The 17747-nt window shown below is 35.9% G+C and overlaps 2 protein-coding genes across 5 annotated transcripts; one reads left to right on the forward strand and one right to left on the reverse strand.

Annotated features, from left to right (window-relative positions):
* Positions 1-2479: 2479 nt before the first annotated feature.
* On the reverse strand, positions 2480-8181 carry LOC137966224 (uncharacterized). Of its 4 annotated transcripts, none has more exons than XM_068812788.1 (3): positions 8013-8181; positions 4783-6607; positions 2480-2664 (listed from the first exon to the last, which is right to left on the reverse strand). In XM_068812788.1, exons 2-3 carry the CDS (start codon positions 6349-6351, stop codon positions 2659-2661), a joined length of 1575 nt encoding a protein of 524 aa, XP_068668889.1. In that variant the 5' UTR covers positions 6352-6607; positions 8013-8181; the 3' UTR covers positions 2480-2658. The 4 variants fall into 4 exon arrangements, with proteins under 4 accessions (XP_068668889.1, XP_068668888.1, XP_068668887.1 ...); XM_068812789.1 differs by lacking the exon at positions 2480-2664 and having other exon boundaries at positions 4820-4889; positions 4990-6607; XM_068812787.1 differs by lacking the exon at positions 2480-2664 and having other exon boundaries at positions 4581-6601.
* A 6749-nt stretch (positions 8182-14930) lies between these two features.
* LOC137965894 (amino acid transporter AVT6C) lies at positions 14931-17291 on the forward strand. The gene is made up of 5 exons (XM_068812274.1): positions 14931-15350; positions 15761-15910; positions 16013-16216; positions 16313-16778; positions 16857-17291. The coding sequence occupies exons 1-5, from the start codon at positions 14975-14977 to the stop codon at positions 16969-16971; spliced, it is 1311 nt and encodes a 436-aa protein (XP_068668375.1). The 5' UTR covers positions 14931-14974; the 3' UTR covers positions 16972-17291.
* The last annotated feature ends 456 nt before the right edge of the window (positions 17292-17747 follow it).

Raw genomic sequence — 17747 nt, forward strand, 5'->3', positions numbered from 1 at the left:
CAAAAATATTATATATCGGTATATGTTTTATTACCTTCTATTTACAATAATATACTAATTTTATATTTTATTATTATAAATAGAAGGTAATAAAATGCTTACAGATAAATTAAGATTTTTGAAAAGTAAATAATTTTTTTTAAATATTTAAAAATTTTGAAAATATTTTAAATCGACAATGAATGGTAATTAATTAATATACAAATTTTATATTTTATTAAAATAAATAAAAAGTAATAAAACACGTACCAATAAATAAGATTTTTAAAAACTCCCCTCATCTAGCAAGTACTTCTTGTGTTTGGATAAACTTTGAAATAACAACCATTTGTGACTTTCAGTTCATAGTTCATAAATTAACCTATATACTTTGATATAGATGAGAAAAATGCATGCCCAAAAGGTCTAAAGGTCTAATGGCTTTTCGTTTACACATTTGTGCACTTAAGTAAGCTAAGGGCGATTCCAATATCTTTATTATAATCCATTCATGTGTTTGGTCAAAAGTAACATGTTAGCTTAGTTTAGTATTAATGAAGACATTCTCAATCAGTCCAAAAGTATATATTATGGGCATGAAACATTTGGGAGTGGGTTTTAAGTGCTCACTTTCGGTGTAGAATGAGCTCATTCCCAACATTGTTAAAAGAGGAAGATTGTATAGCTCTTAGTGCACCAACAACATCAGGTTAGATTATGCAACTTCGCGGAACTTACTAGTCTCTTCCACCATAAAAACTTCAGACCCTACATCATACCAAAACAAAACAAAACAAAACTTTGAAGTCTAATCAAGAAGTTGTTGAAGACTAGCATTCTAGTGTCGAGAAAAGAATCTTCTACTTTCGAGATTATAGTGACACTCCATTACAAAATAGAGAAATCTTTTGTTTTACAAAGAGTTATACTTTGAAATAGGAAAGACTAATGGAGTGGACTAGAGTTAGCCGACCTTTTTCATCCCCCTTTTTATTACGTAAAAAATACTGAAATGTTAGAAATTAATTGATTCAAGAGGGTTTCAATTCATACGTTTATTACCTAATATACCCTTGGCTTACGAATTTCTCCTCTATTCTCGCTTCCCGCAACAAATAAATTGGAGTTTCTTTTCTACTTCTCAAGAAATCTTCTTTGAGTTAATTTCTTTGCACCAAATCAGCTTATTATAGATGTGGTTCTCGTTTGTTTCCTCTACATATCATAGAGTAATAGGCAAAAGTTTGATTTATTATTTTTTAAAGATTGTTCGTGTTATGAAGTGTTTCTTAGCTAGAAAAACACGTATATCTTATTGAATATAGGTATTTTTCTAATTTTAATAATAAATCAAAAATATTGCAATTAGACAATATGAACTTTTTGTAGCCCAAAAATATAAAAAAAAAAAATTGAACAACTGTACCAATAAGGATATTAATTAGGAACTTTGATAAATCCAAACTTGTTAAGAGTTCATTCAACGGACTATAGGACAGTCAGTAGTCAAATTATGTGATTGATTAATAGTTTTCATCAGTTAAATCAATTACCTATTGGACATGAATTTACATATAGATTGACATCAATTAATTGAGCCATTTGATAAAAAGTCTCAAGGGAAATTCATTTAACTAATAAGCAACCGATAGTTAAATAATGTGTAATTGACTACTAGAACTCCATTTGTTAACTTCATGACCTAGTGGATATATATTAATGTATAGATTACTATCAATCAATTATTGAACTATTTGATAAGAACCCAACAAGTTATTTAAATGACCACTAGATTATAGTATTCAAAAAAATAAAATTAGATGACTAAGACCCCATTTGTTAACTCAGTTGACTATTGAACATGAATTGGTGTATGGATTGCTATAAATTAAGTGAACTTACATATCATAATCAAATAGTTAAATTGATTTAACCATTGAACACCTAGCGGTTAAAAATGTTAATTGACCAATAAGAATTCAGTTAACTCAATCAGTTAGGTCCGATGAGGAAAAAACTTGGAGGGGTAGGGGGCAGGTGAATATGTTTGTTAACTTTTGTTCTTAAGTTTAACTCAATTTTCTTAATCCCTATGTATGTGTATTTATCCTTTTAATTAATTTAAAGTGCAAGGCCAATTTTATAGTTTCATTTATACACAATGAACAAGATACAAATGAAAGAAATTACTTACAAAGTACATGCAAGATTTTTAGGTGGTTCAGAATCTTTCTACAAATTGCTAGTTCACCTTGAAGAAATTTTAGCACATTGAGACTCCAGCAACCTTGGATTGTCCTACAAAATCTATAACAAATGACCTTTAAGACCAATTACAATGTTTCCCATACATAGTCTTACAACACTCAATTGATCATAATCCAACTTACAAATAGCACACCCTTAGATTTATAATAGCTAATTAGGTACAATAGCCTAAACCCACAAAGGGATTTTCATAAGCTTACTAGGAACGCCAATCTAGACTCATACAGGGATTTTCAATAGGTCACTAGGCACACCAGCCTAGATTCACAAAAGGATTTTTAACACCGCCTACTTTTACAAGGTTTTTATGGCTCCCACAATAGTAAACTCAACTTCTCAACTTTTACTCCTTAGCCGTAGTAGCTTCTCTCAAACAATTTTGGGGCGAGAATGGTGTTACCTACTCAAGGCTTAACCCTGTTGCAAGGATTACTTGTTGATAATATGACCCAATATAAATTGCTTCTTAATAGAAAGATTTTAACAAGTACAAAATAAATAGGTACACCAATCTTGAGTACCTATTCAATGTAATCAACAACTCAAAATATACTTAATAAATTGATTTAAAAATATAGGTAGCTTAAAATAATCCTTAAATTTTACAATATAGGCTCAATGTAAGTCTAGGATTGAGTTTTCAAAGTTGAATGCACACAAAGCAACTCAATGTAGTAAATTGGTTTCAAACTCTAACCCACAAATAGTAATATAAACTTTAGTAAATGATTTAAAAGTATACTAGTACTAATTTACTGTACTTGACCAAGTACCATTGATATATCGCAAAGTATATGTACGCAAATACTTGAATTTGAAATATTCTCTCTGAAAAAATCATTTAAAATACCCCAATAACTCAGCATACTAGTATGTAAAATATAGTTTCAAAACAAAGGAGGATTTGGAAATAAAGGAGGTTGCTAATATTATTGGTTTCAAGTGTTAGTCAATCACATCAATACTCAAAATGCAATTTCTGAATTTAAAAACACTTAGTGTACATTCAACAAACTGAGATCTAAGTATTTAATAAAGGTTTAAAAGAACAAGTATTGAAATACTTAACTCAATGAAGAAAACTATCGAATTTGGCTTAATTTCAAACTTTGGAGGCAAAAGCTTCTCAAATGTGTGTCAGGCTTGGGCAACTTGTGTTACATTGTGGCAAGAGATAGGCTTCGTTTGGGGCAAGTTTGGGTTAAATAGTATGATTCCCAATGTTAGGATGAAACCAAATAGGATTCTAAGTTCTGTTGGGATTCTTATTAACATAAATCTCTACAGGTCCAATGTCTAGAAGAACTAGGAGCTAGAACTCAAACCAACAACTTTCTAGGGCAAAAGGAATCTGTCTTCTATTTACAGAAAGCATGTAGAACATATTGTTTCTATTGTGTTGCAATATTCTCTATCACTTGTTAGTAAATATCTGCAAGAGAACATGTCCATAGATTTTTTTTAGTGAATTCGGTTAATCTTATGATTTATTAAGTGTTATGATATTTTGATGGAACCCTTACCACTATCTAAATAGACCAGAAAAAAACGATTGGAATTTCTGGTGTAGTTAATCCTTGCTAATTCTGTTTCAATTTCTAGTGTTAATCCCAACTAGTTTTGTTTTCCATGTCTCGTAGGTTAATCTTCTTCAAGCATTTCTTATTATCAAATCTTAGGCAATGGTTTATGTTTTTTTTGGTTGAAGATAACAAACCAGAAAATAAAGTTGCTATTATACCTCAAAAGTATTGGGCTTTTTACCATGCCTTTGTTATGCTTGGGAGGAGTGTATCTGTACTTCATGACAAATTTTAGACTTAGTTTGAATTTTTTAAATAAATTTGTCATTTCTAGTTTTATGGCAAAGGTTATTATCAATAAATAGCTCAACTTTGTTTAGAAGAATGTTATTCAATGTCAAGTAGAAAAGTCCAATAATTGCATTATTTTTCTATCTACTCCTTGTGGTTGTACTTAAAAATTCCCACATACAGAAGTCATATTTGAAAATTATCCTAAGTTAAATAATATATGATTTATAATGTTTATCTATGTAAAGATGTTTTAAATTTATAGCTCACCATGTAGGCTAATTTTATAAAACCTGTGAGCACCTCATCCCAGACAGGTTTTTTTCCTTGCCATTATGCTTTTAAATTGGGAAGGAGCAAGACTGCCAGTTCCTTTTTATGAATGTTAAAACTGAATAGGTGAGTGTAAATCAGTATCTTTCATAAGGCAAGTGCTATGAAACATTATTCAACAAGAAGATGTCGCAAAATTAGATACTTGAACTATACATCTACAAATAGTTAAAATTTTCATTCGTATTACTCAACAAAAAGACATGTGAAACCAAATTTTACAATCAAAATATCTGTGCCCATAATCTAATGCACATAGAAAAAATGTACAGCAAAAGAAGTTTGATTTCATCTTGAAACACACAGTACAGAAAAGCTATCATCCAACTTCCCACTAATGTGGCTTATCTTCTCTATGAATTGATAAAGGAGACGGTGGTTTGATTACCTCATCTCTGAAAGTAAACTCTTCCGGCACTGTACCTAATCTGCCCGGACTCTGAGAATTTCCAGTCAAGTTATTCCTCACTGGGGAACTCTGGTAAGTAGTAGTAGCTTCCCGAGACAAAGGAGAGATTGGAGGATTAGTAACATCACCGATGTCCTTCCTGTAGAGTTTATCTTCTTCAATATCATAAAAATCAGCAGTTCTTACCTCCTGTGCAAGAGAACACATGCAACAACACAGCCACTGGGCACAATCTGTAACAGCCGGATACCCAAAACAGAAATCATTAGCAGGTAACTTGAATCTCTTCCTCATTTGAATCCTCCAAAATCCCCCATATAACAAACCAAATGCACAAAGCACAATGCCTGTGAAACCGAGAGCTTCTCTTACAACGTCATTATCAATATTAAGAGCTGCCAAGTTGAAAATCCAAAATGGAGCCATGCAGAACAAAATAAAAGTTGCGATATGAACATACATATTTCCAAAACCTAACCTCTCCATATTCCATCCAAAAACACAGGAACCACAGAAAAGAGAAAGATAAGCAACTGATATATCATCCCAAAGGTCAAATAATCCACCTTTCCACTGAGGTTGGGTCTCTAACACCCTATGGTCATCCCTTACTACAAAAGAGTATCTCTTTTCAAATGATTTCACCCCAAGTGCAGCAATTGAATCTTGGCCTTGTGCTTCCTGGTCGTGCTCCGAGGAATAATCTTTCCCAAGAGGACTTAGAATACTATACAAACCAGCAATTGCTGGGGCTGAAATAGCAACAGCCACACAAAGACCAACCCCAACAGCAGGTCTTTCTGATCTCTTGTAACCCAAGTTGAGACCACACAAAGCATACTGCGCAAAACAGTTTATATGGAGAAGGGTGACAACAACCATCATGTGGATCCACTCATTAGGTTTGTAAGTCCCATTTTTGCAATAGAGTTTTCGAAGTTTCAGAACATCATCGGGTCTCCAACGGATTAAAAGTACAAGATGATAGAACCGCTTTGGATGCTGGTAAAGGCACATAAGAGTAAACAGAGCATTAAGGATTTGGTTGTTGACTTCAAACCAAGTATTTCTCTGGGATTTTCTGGGCAAGGCATTATCTAACATTCCTGTCATCACTAAGAAAAGTATAGCACCTGAAACTGCAACACATGTGATCCAAACAAATAGCGCCATGTTCATTGGATCTCGAAACCATTTCTTGCTCATGTCCCACAGAGATTCCCACTCAATTTTTTTAACAGATGACCTCAGACGTTCTCTAAGGCCTTGGGCAGTTGGAGTTGGTACTTGACGAGAAACTTCATCTCTTTCTTCTGCAAACCGCCAGAACTTGGCTGAAGGAGAAGATATCAAACTGGATGAATTGAACTTACTAAAGCCTGCTCTTCTAGAGAAAAATCCTTTGAGAAATCCTTTCCTGCTGTTATTCTCAGATAGTAGTCCCCTTTGAGACACAGAAATATAAAGAGGGAATTTCTTCTTTGCAGTCAAACCATTTGTGGGGGCAACAGGCCCTGATTCTTCCTGAATTTCATCGGTGATAACCATTGCTTCGTTTATGAGATCAAAAGTGAAAACTTCAACTCAAGTTTAGACGTTTCCAGACCTTGAATTGAACCAGTGAACCAGCTGCTTAACTTTTTGAATTGAACTAGTTTTCAAGGACTCTTCATGACATAATAGAGAATAAAAATCCCAACTTATTGATCACGGCAAAACATATTTCAATATGCTCAAAACATCAGATCACCGTTCACTAATCTCAACCAAAGGTCTTCTAATCGCAAAGGCAAGTAGACTGAAACTGTTCCAAGGAGCATAGCGGACTGTTAATTAGCCCATTCAGAGGAAAAAATATAAAAGAAAGCATGGGCATGTGATCCCAGAAGAATAAAAGAAACCAAAGAACACCAACATGCACTCGCTTCAGATAGAAAATTGATAAATCCAACTAAACAAGAAGGTAATCCTGAGAAGCAGGGGCAGAAAGCCATATTGCTATAATCTTCTCACCACAGAAAAAAGCACCAGTTACAGAAAGACCCCTTAATCGAAGGGCATGTATGATTAATCCATGTATTAGAAAGAGTACAGTGGTAGAAATAGTGGGAGGAGAGAGAGAGAGAGAGAGAGAGAGAGAGAAAAGGAGAGCTGTATGAATGAGATAAAAATTTCTACAAATGACAACATTTTAAGTCAGCCAATCAGTAACAGGAGTTTGATTCCAGACAACAGTTGTTTGAGTGATACATCTACATCAACCATAAAATAGAACATTAAAACTACATTTAGGAGTTTCGTCAATATGTTATTGCAAAAGTGTGTGATTGAAGTCTAAGATATATAAGAACAAAGAGAGGGAGAAAAAAGGAAGTCTTTGTTTGTTTCAACTTATTTTGCCCGTAGGATCTTACTAAGATTTGAGGCAAATGCTGAAAGAAGGGAACGAACAATTTTTTAGCTGCCTCAGAAGAAAGGTACATTGTCTACAACGCAAACAAGGTATCTTAACCAAAAGCGGTCTGGAAAAAGGCCCCTGCATAGCTGAGAAATCTATATGAAATTTTTTTGGCCAATTCAGTTGAGAGTATTAAGGAACAGTCAATAAAAAGAAGGGAATCATAAACAATCATTTCCGCTAGAAGGACACTTATAGGAAAGGCACGATATTTAGCGATTTGACCCAGGAATGTTTTACATTCAAAATTCAGAAAAGGCAAAAAGAAAAACAACTCCTCATTTCAGTTGGGATTTCGATCAGAACACTTCAGTACTGTGACGATTTTTTAACACGGCAGGCCCAGAAAAAGCAATATAATTCCAGCCTTATTGTACAATTTCTGAAAGGATCTGTGATCCATACCATCAGCATAGCAAACGAACGGGTCCACCAACTGCAGTTCAAAATGACGACTCCAAAACTAGAGTTTAAACTCGAGAAGAAACACAAAATCTTTAAGGTCGAAGAAATACAAAAACACTTTAAGGTGGACAATCAGAGTATATAACCTTAAGTAAACTAGCTTAAAAAGAAAACATACTCCGATTATACATCAAACCATGGATGAAGCCAATATCTGCAACGGATTTCAGTAAAACATAACACTCTGTCAATACAGAAAGAGCAATTTAAACTAACTCAATCACATATAAAAGAAAAACAAGCCAAATCGAGATCACCATGAATGCCGAAAAGAGCACAATATTACCTGTGCTTCAGGGATGAAGTCCATGACAAGAAGATGAGAAGAATCCAAGGCAGTCGTTTATTGACAAGAGCTTGTTCCTTTAGCTACAGAACATGAAGCCGTGTTCTTCTAAAGTTTCAACGCGCGATTTCTCGAAAGAAGAAATTCGCTCCAGAAGAACAATGAAGAAATGACCTCCTTCACCTCCAATCTTAAATGGGAAGGCTGAAAGGCAGACAAAAGCTGTTCAAAGGTCGACCACAAGAAGCACCTTCGGGCAAATTGCCTGATTTCCGTTCCGCTTTCTTCCATGGGGGCCCAAAGTCTTAGATGAGACCCCAAGTTGACATGCAAGCCTAACATTCCATGCTTGAAACCTATCCCATGAAAACTTGTCAAAGGGTTTGAAAATCCAACCCCACCCCCATTCTCTAATGGATTTTTGTCAAAGGTTTTTTTTTATAAGAATAGGTTTCATTGAATGGGAATGAAAAATAATAAATTACAAAATTACCCAACCCACAAAAATTTATTGTAATTGTTTCATGTGTATCAATTAAATTGACATTTAATAACAAAATACTAGATTTTTTTTTTGGTTAAAATTATTTATTATTTTTAAAATACACTATGGAAGTAATGATCACTGGGTTGGCTTTGGGGTGGGGATGAGAAAACCTATCCTTGCCTCATTTTACATCAGGTTTTTCCCTCCTAGTTGAGTTTCCTAGTGAGACCCATGCCTAATTACTTTCCTTTGATTTACCCACCTATTTATTCATGGAGCAAATAATGTAAATTGACTAAAAAACCAATAGCTTGGCATCCATAATTTTTTATAACTCCTTGGGACAACATTTGACATGTTTTAATGGTGGTAGACTAGGTGAAGAATAAAAGATTTAAAATAGGAGGAGAAAAAGGTGGCCACCCTTGCCCTATAAAAAGATCTCAATTCTTCAAGAGGAGTCTAGATTTGGAAACGAATTCGCTGAAACTTTGGAAGGAGGAAAACATTGACAGAACTGAACTTTGCCTCCTTCAAAACACTAGAAACTATGCAAAAATAGTTACAGAGTTTACAACAAGAAACCGTCCCACAACTTTATTGAATCTTGTTAAGGAGCTTGCAATAAGCAGTCACAAATGATCATGCTTCAAGTCAATTTTTGGGCAACAATGTCCTCATGTATCATTGATCAAAATTTTCATTTGAAACACCCCCAAAGAGTCCCTTGGCCTTCAATGCCCACATGGTGCCAATAATGATCAAACAATATGAGGAGCACTATGTTAATTTTTCTTGACAAGATACAAGAATTTACCATTCACCTTGAAAAGATAGCTTATGACAAGTAACTTCTCCAACTATAAATGTGTCAATTACAATGATACAAGTAAAAACTTTGGAAGAATAAGTTGTAGAGTTGTGATAACTAATGAATTAAAGGGATGAACAAATCCTAGTTGTGAATGACAAATCTTGAAGAATCTTCCTATCCCAAAAATCTCACTCAAACTTGCACAATTTCAGAAGATATCTCTTTTGTACCTACAACAAATCAATAAGTTCCTCAACTTGCAAAAAGAGGTACACTATCAATTGACTCTCTTACGTCAATGATTGATGATATTGTTGACAATCTTCAATAAATAAATGGTACCCAATCAACGTTAATCCTACTTTAGGTCATACATCAAGAGAACTCAAGCTTTTGAATGCCATATGGGTGCAAGCTACCTAAATTCCAACAAATTAATGGAAATGACTTGAGAGAAGAAAATCACTCCCAGCATACGACAAAACTCTGTGTCACTCAAAACGGTCATAGTCTGAAACACACTCCGTTCAATTTTAAAGTCAGAAAAATGGCCAATTTTAGGGCTTAACAAAGAGAGTACTCACTTTTTAAGGGTAGCTCAAACACAAATCACATCTTGAGTGAAGAAAGACTAGACTCAAGTTGGATGTTGGGCACACTCCTATACTTTTTAGGTAGTGGTTCTAGGCAGTGCTCTCAAGTGGTGAAAACACAAGAAGATGAACTGAAAAAATACTAGAGGAAAATAACTTTAACTGGAATGAAGGGACTATGCAACACTCATACTTTCAAATGAATCCAGAATAAGACCTTTAAAAAAACAACCAGGGAAGACTATAACCATAGAACTTTATTAAATTTGACCAAGAGTTGGTCACTACCTAATGAGATGATTAGGTTCATTCCAATTTGATTAACCACCTTGAGCATCGACAAACATGAGATGATGTCATGTTGATATAATTCATTTTTGAGAAATACTTTTTTATAAGATTATCTTGTTTTCAAATACTTTCTTTGATTTATTTGTCAAAGAGAAGAAATGTTCCTATTCTAGATTATGACAACTTCCAAAAAAGAAGTTATCTAATTTAATACTGTAAATTATAAAAATATCTATGTAAGGAGATTTTGATCTAAGATCAGGTTCAAAACATGTGTTTCTTCTCTAGTTATGAGAAATCCTTGCAACATATTAACAACATATTGGAGCAACACTCGTGTACTTATCCCCTTATGAAGTGAGCAATAGGAGTGGCATCGAGCCGAGCCAAGCCCAACCCTGCCTATGTTTGAGTCGAGTTTGATTTAAATATTTTGAATTCGAGCTCGAGTCGAGCCCAGCCTCGAGCCTAAAATTGTTATCGAGCTCGAGCCCAATAATTTTAACCAAGTTCGAGCTGAGCTCTTCAACATTCATTTAAAATTTTTCAAAAAATACATGTCTTGAGTTTGAGCTCCAACATACATTTAAAACTTTTCAAAAAATACATGTCAAATAAATTGTACAGAAAATTATGCATACATTTTACATAAAATTGGGCATAAGGGTGATAATGAATCCAGCTGAGTTCGAACCTTCCTATGTTTGAGTCGAGCTTGATTTAAATATTTAGATCTCGAGGTCGAGCTGACCCTAGCCTCGAACCTAAATTTTAATCGAGCTCGAGCCTAATAATTTTAGCCGAGTTCGAGCTTAACTTACAATTATTACTCTACATAAAATATATGTCAAATAAATTATATATAAAATTATGCATACATTTAAAAAAAAGAATGATAGGAGAGGCTCGGGATTGAATCTCGATAATGGATTAGAACGCACCAATATTAATCTTTTTTACCCCAAATGTTATCTAGCTTATTTTGTAATTTTTTTATTTGGCTATAAATTTACTATTGCCTCCTTAGTGTCCCTGGTTGAAAATTTATATTTTAGGAAAAACTAGAAATATTTTTCCTACAATACATATTTCCTAAAAAAACCTTTAAATAAAATCCTATTACTATTAGTGATTTACTAGAAAATTACAAGAAATATTTTAAAATTTTCTTAGGAAAGTTAAATGGACCTCTTATTGCCTCTTCTAGGGAAATAAATAAATATTATTAATCAATCTAATATATTACTATACTTATCGATAATTTTTTAATCAAATAAAATATCAAAAGCAAAATTGCTATGAAAATTGTCTCATGCTAAAAGTATTACAGCATCAATTGTCAAATTATATGATTTTTAATAAGAATTTCCAATTAGAAAAATGTTTCCAAAAAACATGAGGCACTAATAGTTCCTAGGAACGTATTTCTTCTAAAAATGTATTTTCAACTTTGGTTGAAAAACCACTAATAGTCCCTAGAAACATATTTGTACTGAAATGTCTTTTCAATTTCTTCAAGAGCCGTGAGGAAGGGACAACCGAATGTTTAAGAAAGAGTTTTTTTTTCACTTGCTTATGATCTCGCACGTGCGAAATCGTCTTCGCGTGAGAGGGGAGGGGGGCACTTAGCTCTCTCTGGTTTTCCGCCAAGACTACGCGGCGCCGATGAGGACCTGTCATTGGAGATGATGGTTGCGACGGAGGCAAAAACAGAGGAAAAGGCAGACGAGGGGAGGAAGAAATCGAACCGAGCAGTAGCGAAGGCGGCTGACAAGCAGTTTGTCGATGGCAACAGAGGCGGCCATAACAACGGACGGGAGGGGCTCGGCGGTGACGTGGGGAGGAAGATTCCATTTCATGGGTCATTTTACAAGGATTTTATTATTTTGGTTCGTGTTATATGGGCTCAGGCGCATTTTAGCTGCAGTTATTGAGTATATTATTGAAGAAGTAGTAGCATCAGCATCTTATCTTCCTCTTTACCCATTACCTATTGTTATTTGACAACCTTACTCCTACCATCCTTTATTAGACTCTCACATATTTCCTTGGGCCAACCTCTTGTGTGTTGCTTCGGTTGGGAGTTTAAGTCCATCATAGTTGGGTGTTTTAAGTCTATTGAGACTTATATATATATTTGTGGTCTTTTATCGTCGTCTTGTGAATGACAAGCATTACCCACTTATCACGTCTTTTATTGTCGTCTTGTGAATGACATACATTTATCACGCATCATATCTTTTATCGCCGTCTTGTGAATGACAGACCTTTATCACCCATTTCTACTCGTGAGAGTTGGTGATCGGTTGGGATACTGTGATGGAGGAGCTTATTACTACATATATGTTACCTCCCTTAATTGACATTTATTACTCCTACCACTTGAGTGTCAGTCTTGTGGAGGGACATAGTGATGGAGAAGTTTTTACTATACTTTTGAGCACTACGTATAGACCCACTACATGAGAATGATAGGAGTGTGCCCTACATCCAACATGGGTTATGATTGAAGTATGGAGCGATGTCATAAGGGCTTGGAGTGATTTTAATCTCACTTATCTTATGCCAGCTGACCCTCATGGAAGAAAGCACTAGGGGGGGGGGGGGGGGGGAGTTGAAAGATATGGAGGACTGTCATTTTATACGAGAATATCTTATACATTATTCGCAGCAAACTGGGACTTCATTATGTTCTCTCACCCCCAGCTTGAGGGAGAGTATTGGAAGATAGGCCCAATCCCACACAACTAAGGAAGACCCACATATCCAAGTGTGTTGAAAGATGGGCCTAAGCCCATAAGATATGGACCCACCATGATCACGTGAGGTGGCATGATGAGTCTTACACAATAAGAAGTCTTACAGAGCCAAAATTATTATAGAAGCAGGTTTGTTAGAAGAGTTATAGTTTAAAGGTATTTTAGTCATGTTAGTCTTTTATTTATCTTGAATTATTTAATTATGTTAGGACTTATCTTCAAGTGTTAGAGTTTGGGTGTAACTGGGACAAAGGTAATTTAATTATAATTAGACTCTACTACTTTCTTCTATTATAAATAGAGATTCATGTACTTTGATTACATAAGTCAAATGAAGTATTTCTCTTTTTCATAAATTCAATAAATACACTTATATTACGACGTTGCTAAAAGTGCTACATACCTATACCAAATGTGTATGGAAAAAGTTATTGGTTCTATACTATAAAATGTTTCATTAGATTAACATAACCATATCTAAGATTATCAATATGATGAATTATTATTTTAAAAAAATAATTTAAAATTTATGAAATAAATCTATAACTCAAAAATAACATCATGTGCCTTTGTAACTCATAAACTTTTTAGAATTGAAAGTTACAAAAAATTCAAAATATGGATTTATTAGAATATCGAATATAGTTCTATAAAAAAATTCACTAAAAAATGTATAAGTAAAATATTTCTAAAATAAATATCAAATTTTGAAAAATAATTCTTTACCGTGTCAAACCTAACATGAATGCTAATAGCAAGAGAAAACAATGAGAAGTATCAACAAATGACAACTAGAAAACTCATTGCCACCACTAAGAAACTTTTTTTAGTCTAATATTTCGGGGGACATAAGCATGTAATACTCTTCTCCCGTGTAAGGGGGACCAAAATTGGGAGGAGAGGAGGGGTCACTTAGTCTTAAAGACCAAGAGAAGTGTCAAAACCCAACTTACCCAATTGGGCTAACTAGCTCAACCGATGGAATGACTAACCCAACCCAATCGACTACGTCACACATTTTAATTGAAGTGTTGAATTTTTGGAAAAAAGAAAAGTTTCCTTAACTTGATGTAATCTAATTACATAAGCTCCTATTTATAATAGAGGAAAGTAGTAGAGTCTAATTATAATTAAATTACCTTCGTCCCAACTATATCCAAAGTCTAATTCTAGCATAATCAAACAACTAAACATAAATAAAAGATTAACATAACAAACACACCTTATATGATACTTTCTTCCATAATTATTTTAACTTTATAAGACTTCTTATTATGAGAGTCAAGTAAAACTCTTTCATATCTGTTCTTCAACAACTGGAAAATACATGATGGAAAGAGGAAGGAGGATCACTCCGTTACCTCCATTTGACACCACCAAGGAAGAGGCCCCACCATCCCTTTCATTAATGACAACAAGGTGACTAAGTATGGTCAAATCCAATTAATCGATTCGATTACTAATTGACCTTAGGGGATGTTATTATTAATTAATTTATTTAAAAATTTTGAAAAAAGGTGTTTGTTTCATATAGTCCGACTAAAGACCGGATAAAACAATCGGGCCGCCTTCGGGTGGCTTCTCAACTTCCAATCCGGACAAGGCTCTTTGAGAACCTTCTTTCCTAAATATATAAAAGCAGCCCACGTGAAAGCTCTCCTATTTTCTTATTCCATGACTCACCCTCACATATTCCCTAATCCCATCGCTATCCTCGTTCCCGCCGAACTGTCAGCCAACCTTGATGTGCTCAGTTACTGGCCTCCGACCGCATCCACGTCCAGGTGCATTACATCCCCTGGACCCATCAATTTACTAAAATACCCTTATTTATTCCACTATTCTCCGCCTGTAGCCCAACAGTCGATCGATACCGTCGAAATAGAAAGGAAAGGGTATTTTAGTAATTTCAATACTAAATTGTCTATTATTGATCGGATTTAACTCTGTAATACCTGGCTGGAGGTCAACGATTCTCAGATTTGGGAGACGGAGCAGAAGACGGAAAGAGCGATCAAATGACTCTGCCCAAGGACGCCGAGGCGTCCGCTCCTCTCCTGCCGGTGAAAGCCACCAAAGCGGCCGCATCCGATGGCGCCTCGGTCTCCAGCGCGGTGTTCAATTTGTCGACCAGCATCATCGGTGCCGGAATCATGTCCATTCCGGCCACGCTCAAGGTCCTGGGCGTGGGTCCGGCGCTTCTTCTCATTTTTGCGGTGGCATTCCTGGCGGAGGTGTCCGTGGAGTTCTTGATGAGGTTCACGCACTCCGGTGCGACGAATTCGTACGCCGGCGTCATGGGTGAGTCGTTTGGGCGGCTGGGATCTACCGCGCTGCGGATATGTATTATCCTCACCACCATGGGTTGTCTCATCATATATTTGATTATAATAGGTATGGAGAGTCCTTTCTTTCCATTTCTTGATAGCTGCCTGACGGTTATTTTTTCTATTTCTTAGATAATTGTCAGGGGTTGTTCAGGCTCTCTGCCGTGGCTTATTTGTCAAGAGTAAAGGATGATAAATAAACAGATTATTGGGAGGAATGATGGAACCTCGCGGTGATCAATAGAGTAGTCCTGTGAATCGCCATTTTTATTGATTTTGTTCTCTTGACGATTCGTATCATGTTGTCAAATAACTGATTACGAGCTGAATAAGCTGTATCCTCTTAACTTTAATGGTAGAGCATCAGTCCTGTAAGCGGAAGCTCTGTTACTTCGATCTTCAAGAGGGCATTCATCAATTACTATTTTTCACATGAAAAATAAGCAAAAAATGACTTTTTTTTTTTAATCTCTGCAGGAGATGTGCTCGCAGCCAGCCAATCCGGTGGAAAGATACATCTGGGCGTTTTGCAAGAATGGCTTGGTGTACACTGGTGGACGACCAGAGACTTCGTACTCTTCGTGCTCGTAATTGCTTTACTTCCCCTCTGTATGCTGAAACGTGTAGGTAAGGGCATACCTATTTTCTGCAACAATTGACATTGCGATTGCCGATCTGCTGCAGTCATCACTATGGGTGTTTAATTCGACTCGATTTGCTACGCTGCAGATTCTTTGAGGTTCAGTTCTGCGATATCAGTTCTACTTGCTGTGGTTTTCGTGGTCATAAGTTCAGGCATGGCTATCCATGCTCTGTTTCAGGGAACAGTAAAGAGCCCTAGGTTGTTGCCTGATACATCAGGTGACACCTCCTTCTTAGACCTCTTCACGGCTGTCCCGGTTATAGTCACAGCGTTTACGTTCCACTTCAATGGTGAGCTTACAGTCCTTCTTTGCCACGGAACTGATTGTGATACAGTCTCTCTCTACTGATCATTTCCTTCTTAATATGCCACCTCCTTGGACGCAGTTCATCCGATCAGAATCGAGCTTCAGAAATCTTCGGATATGACGAGAGCAGTCCAGCTTTCCCTAATCATATGTGCTGTCATCTATGCTGCTGTTGGGTTCTTTGGTTACCTTCTCTTTGGGGAATCGACTATGGCCGATATACTTGCAAATTTCGATCACAGTTCTGGATCCAACGTTAGCCCACTCTTTAATGATTTAGTTCGCTTAAGCTACGCCCTCCATCTCATTCTGGTCTTTCCTCTTCTCAACTTCTCCTTGAGGATCAGCATCGATGGGCTTCTTTTCCCCAAATCTCCTCCTCTGGCTTCTGCCCAGTTGCGATTTACAGCAGTCACTATGTTCCTTCTTGGATCGATCTACCTTTTAGCCGTAGTCATCCCGAACATATGGTTATGTTTTCAGTTCATAGGATCCACGACCGGAGTATGTATAGCCTTCATCTTCCCCGGTGCTATCGTTCTCAGGTATGATAACAAAACAAAGGATTTTATATGATTTTGCTGCTGCCACCGTCTCTCACAAGTTCTGTCCTTCCATTGCAGAGATAAACATGGGATATCTTCACGCAGAGATAGAATTCTGGCATCCACAATGATGATTTTGGCAGTACTTGCCAGTTTAATGGCGATTACAAGCAACATCACCAACCTGCTTTAAAAACAAACTATGATATACCCAGTTTCTTTCTCACATTGTTAAGTGTGACAACATTTTGGGTTTGTCAAATTTGCCTTGGAGAAATGCATATGATTATATGAAGACTTTACAGAAGCTCTGGCTCGCAAATTTTGTCATCAATCACAACATCGATAGACCAAGCTGGACTACTTCAACGAAGATGTCCGGATCCTACAATGGGTTCATTTAGGATCTCAGATGTAAGCTTCAGTATGCAAATTAACAAGCTCTTGAAGTACAAACATGTATGTATCTATCGTTTGAAACTGGAGACATTTTACAAAACTTCTCATCTGTAAGAGCTACCCGTTTGATCTGAGTAAGAAAATAAAATAAAAAAACCAGAGCTGAATTAGACCAGGAAATGGAATAAATATAGAAATACCCATTTGCAGAATAATCTCAAATCATACTTTGAGTGCAGTACTCCATAAATTCAATCCATCAGTGGGCAGAAGCCAAAAGCATCAACCCATAAATTGCACTTGATAGTGAGGTCACCTCCTTGTTCCCAACAGGACAAAGAGGTGATGGCACGTTTAGCTGAAGCTACAGCCTGGAAAGTCTCTGACCTAAGTTCCACTTCTTTGAAATATCTGTTTGAACAAGGCTTCAAGAGAAATGCTGTCCAGCATTGATGAACTGGCAGAGGATTCCTGATTGTAGATGATGAGGACAATGAATGTAGTTGAGTCAGCGATAATGCCCAAACGAGGCAGACATTTACCTAAAATAAGGAAAACTGCACGATGTAT

Source organism: Aristolochia californica, unplaced genomic scaffold (assembly GCF_029961685.1).
Source record: "Aristolochia californica isolate CCGP_79_NKW_82.1479 unplaced genomic scaffold, dmAriCali1.0.hap1 SCAF_5, whole genome shotgun sequence".
Taxonomy (NCBI): Eukaryota; Viridiplantae; Streptophyta; class Magnoliopsida; order Piperales; family Aristolochiaceae; genus Aristolochia; species Aristolochia californica.

Coding starts and splice junctions, on each gene's coding strand:
- LOC137966224 (XM_068812787.1), bottom strand. CDS start 6,351: ATGGTTATCACCGATGAAATTCAGGAAGAATCAGGGCCTGTTGCCCCC.
- LOC137965894 (XM_068812274.1), top strand. CDS start 14,975: ATGACTCTGCCCAAGGACGCCGAGGCGTCCGCTCCTCTCCTGCCGGTG. Junction 15,911..16,012: donor CTGTATGCTGAAACGTGTAG/GTAAGGGCATAC, acceptor GCTACGCTGCAG/ATTCTTTGAGGTTCAGTTCT. Junction 16,779..16,856: donor CCCGGTGCTATCGTTCTCAG/GTATGATAACAA, acceptor CTTCCATTGCAG/AGATAAACATGGGATATCTT.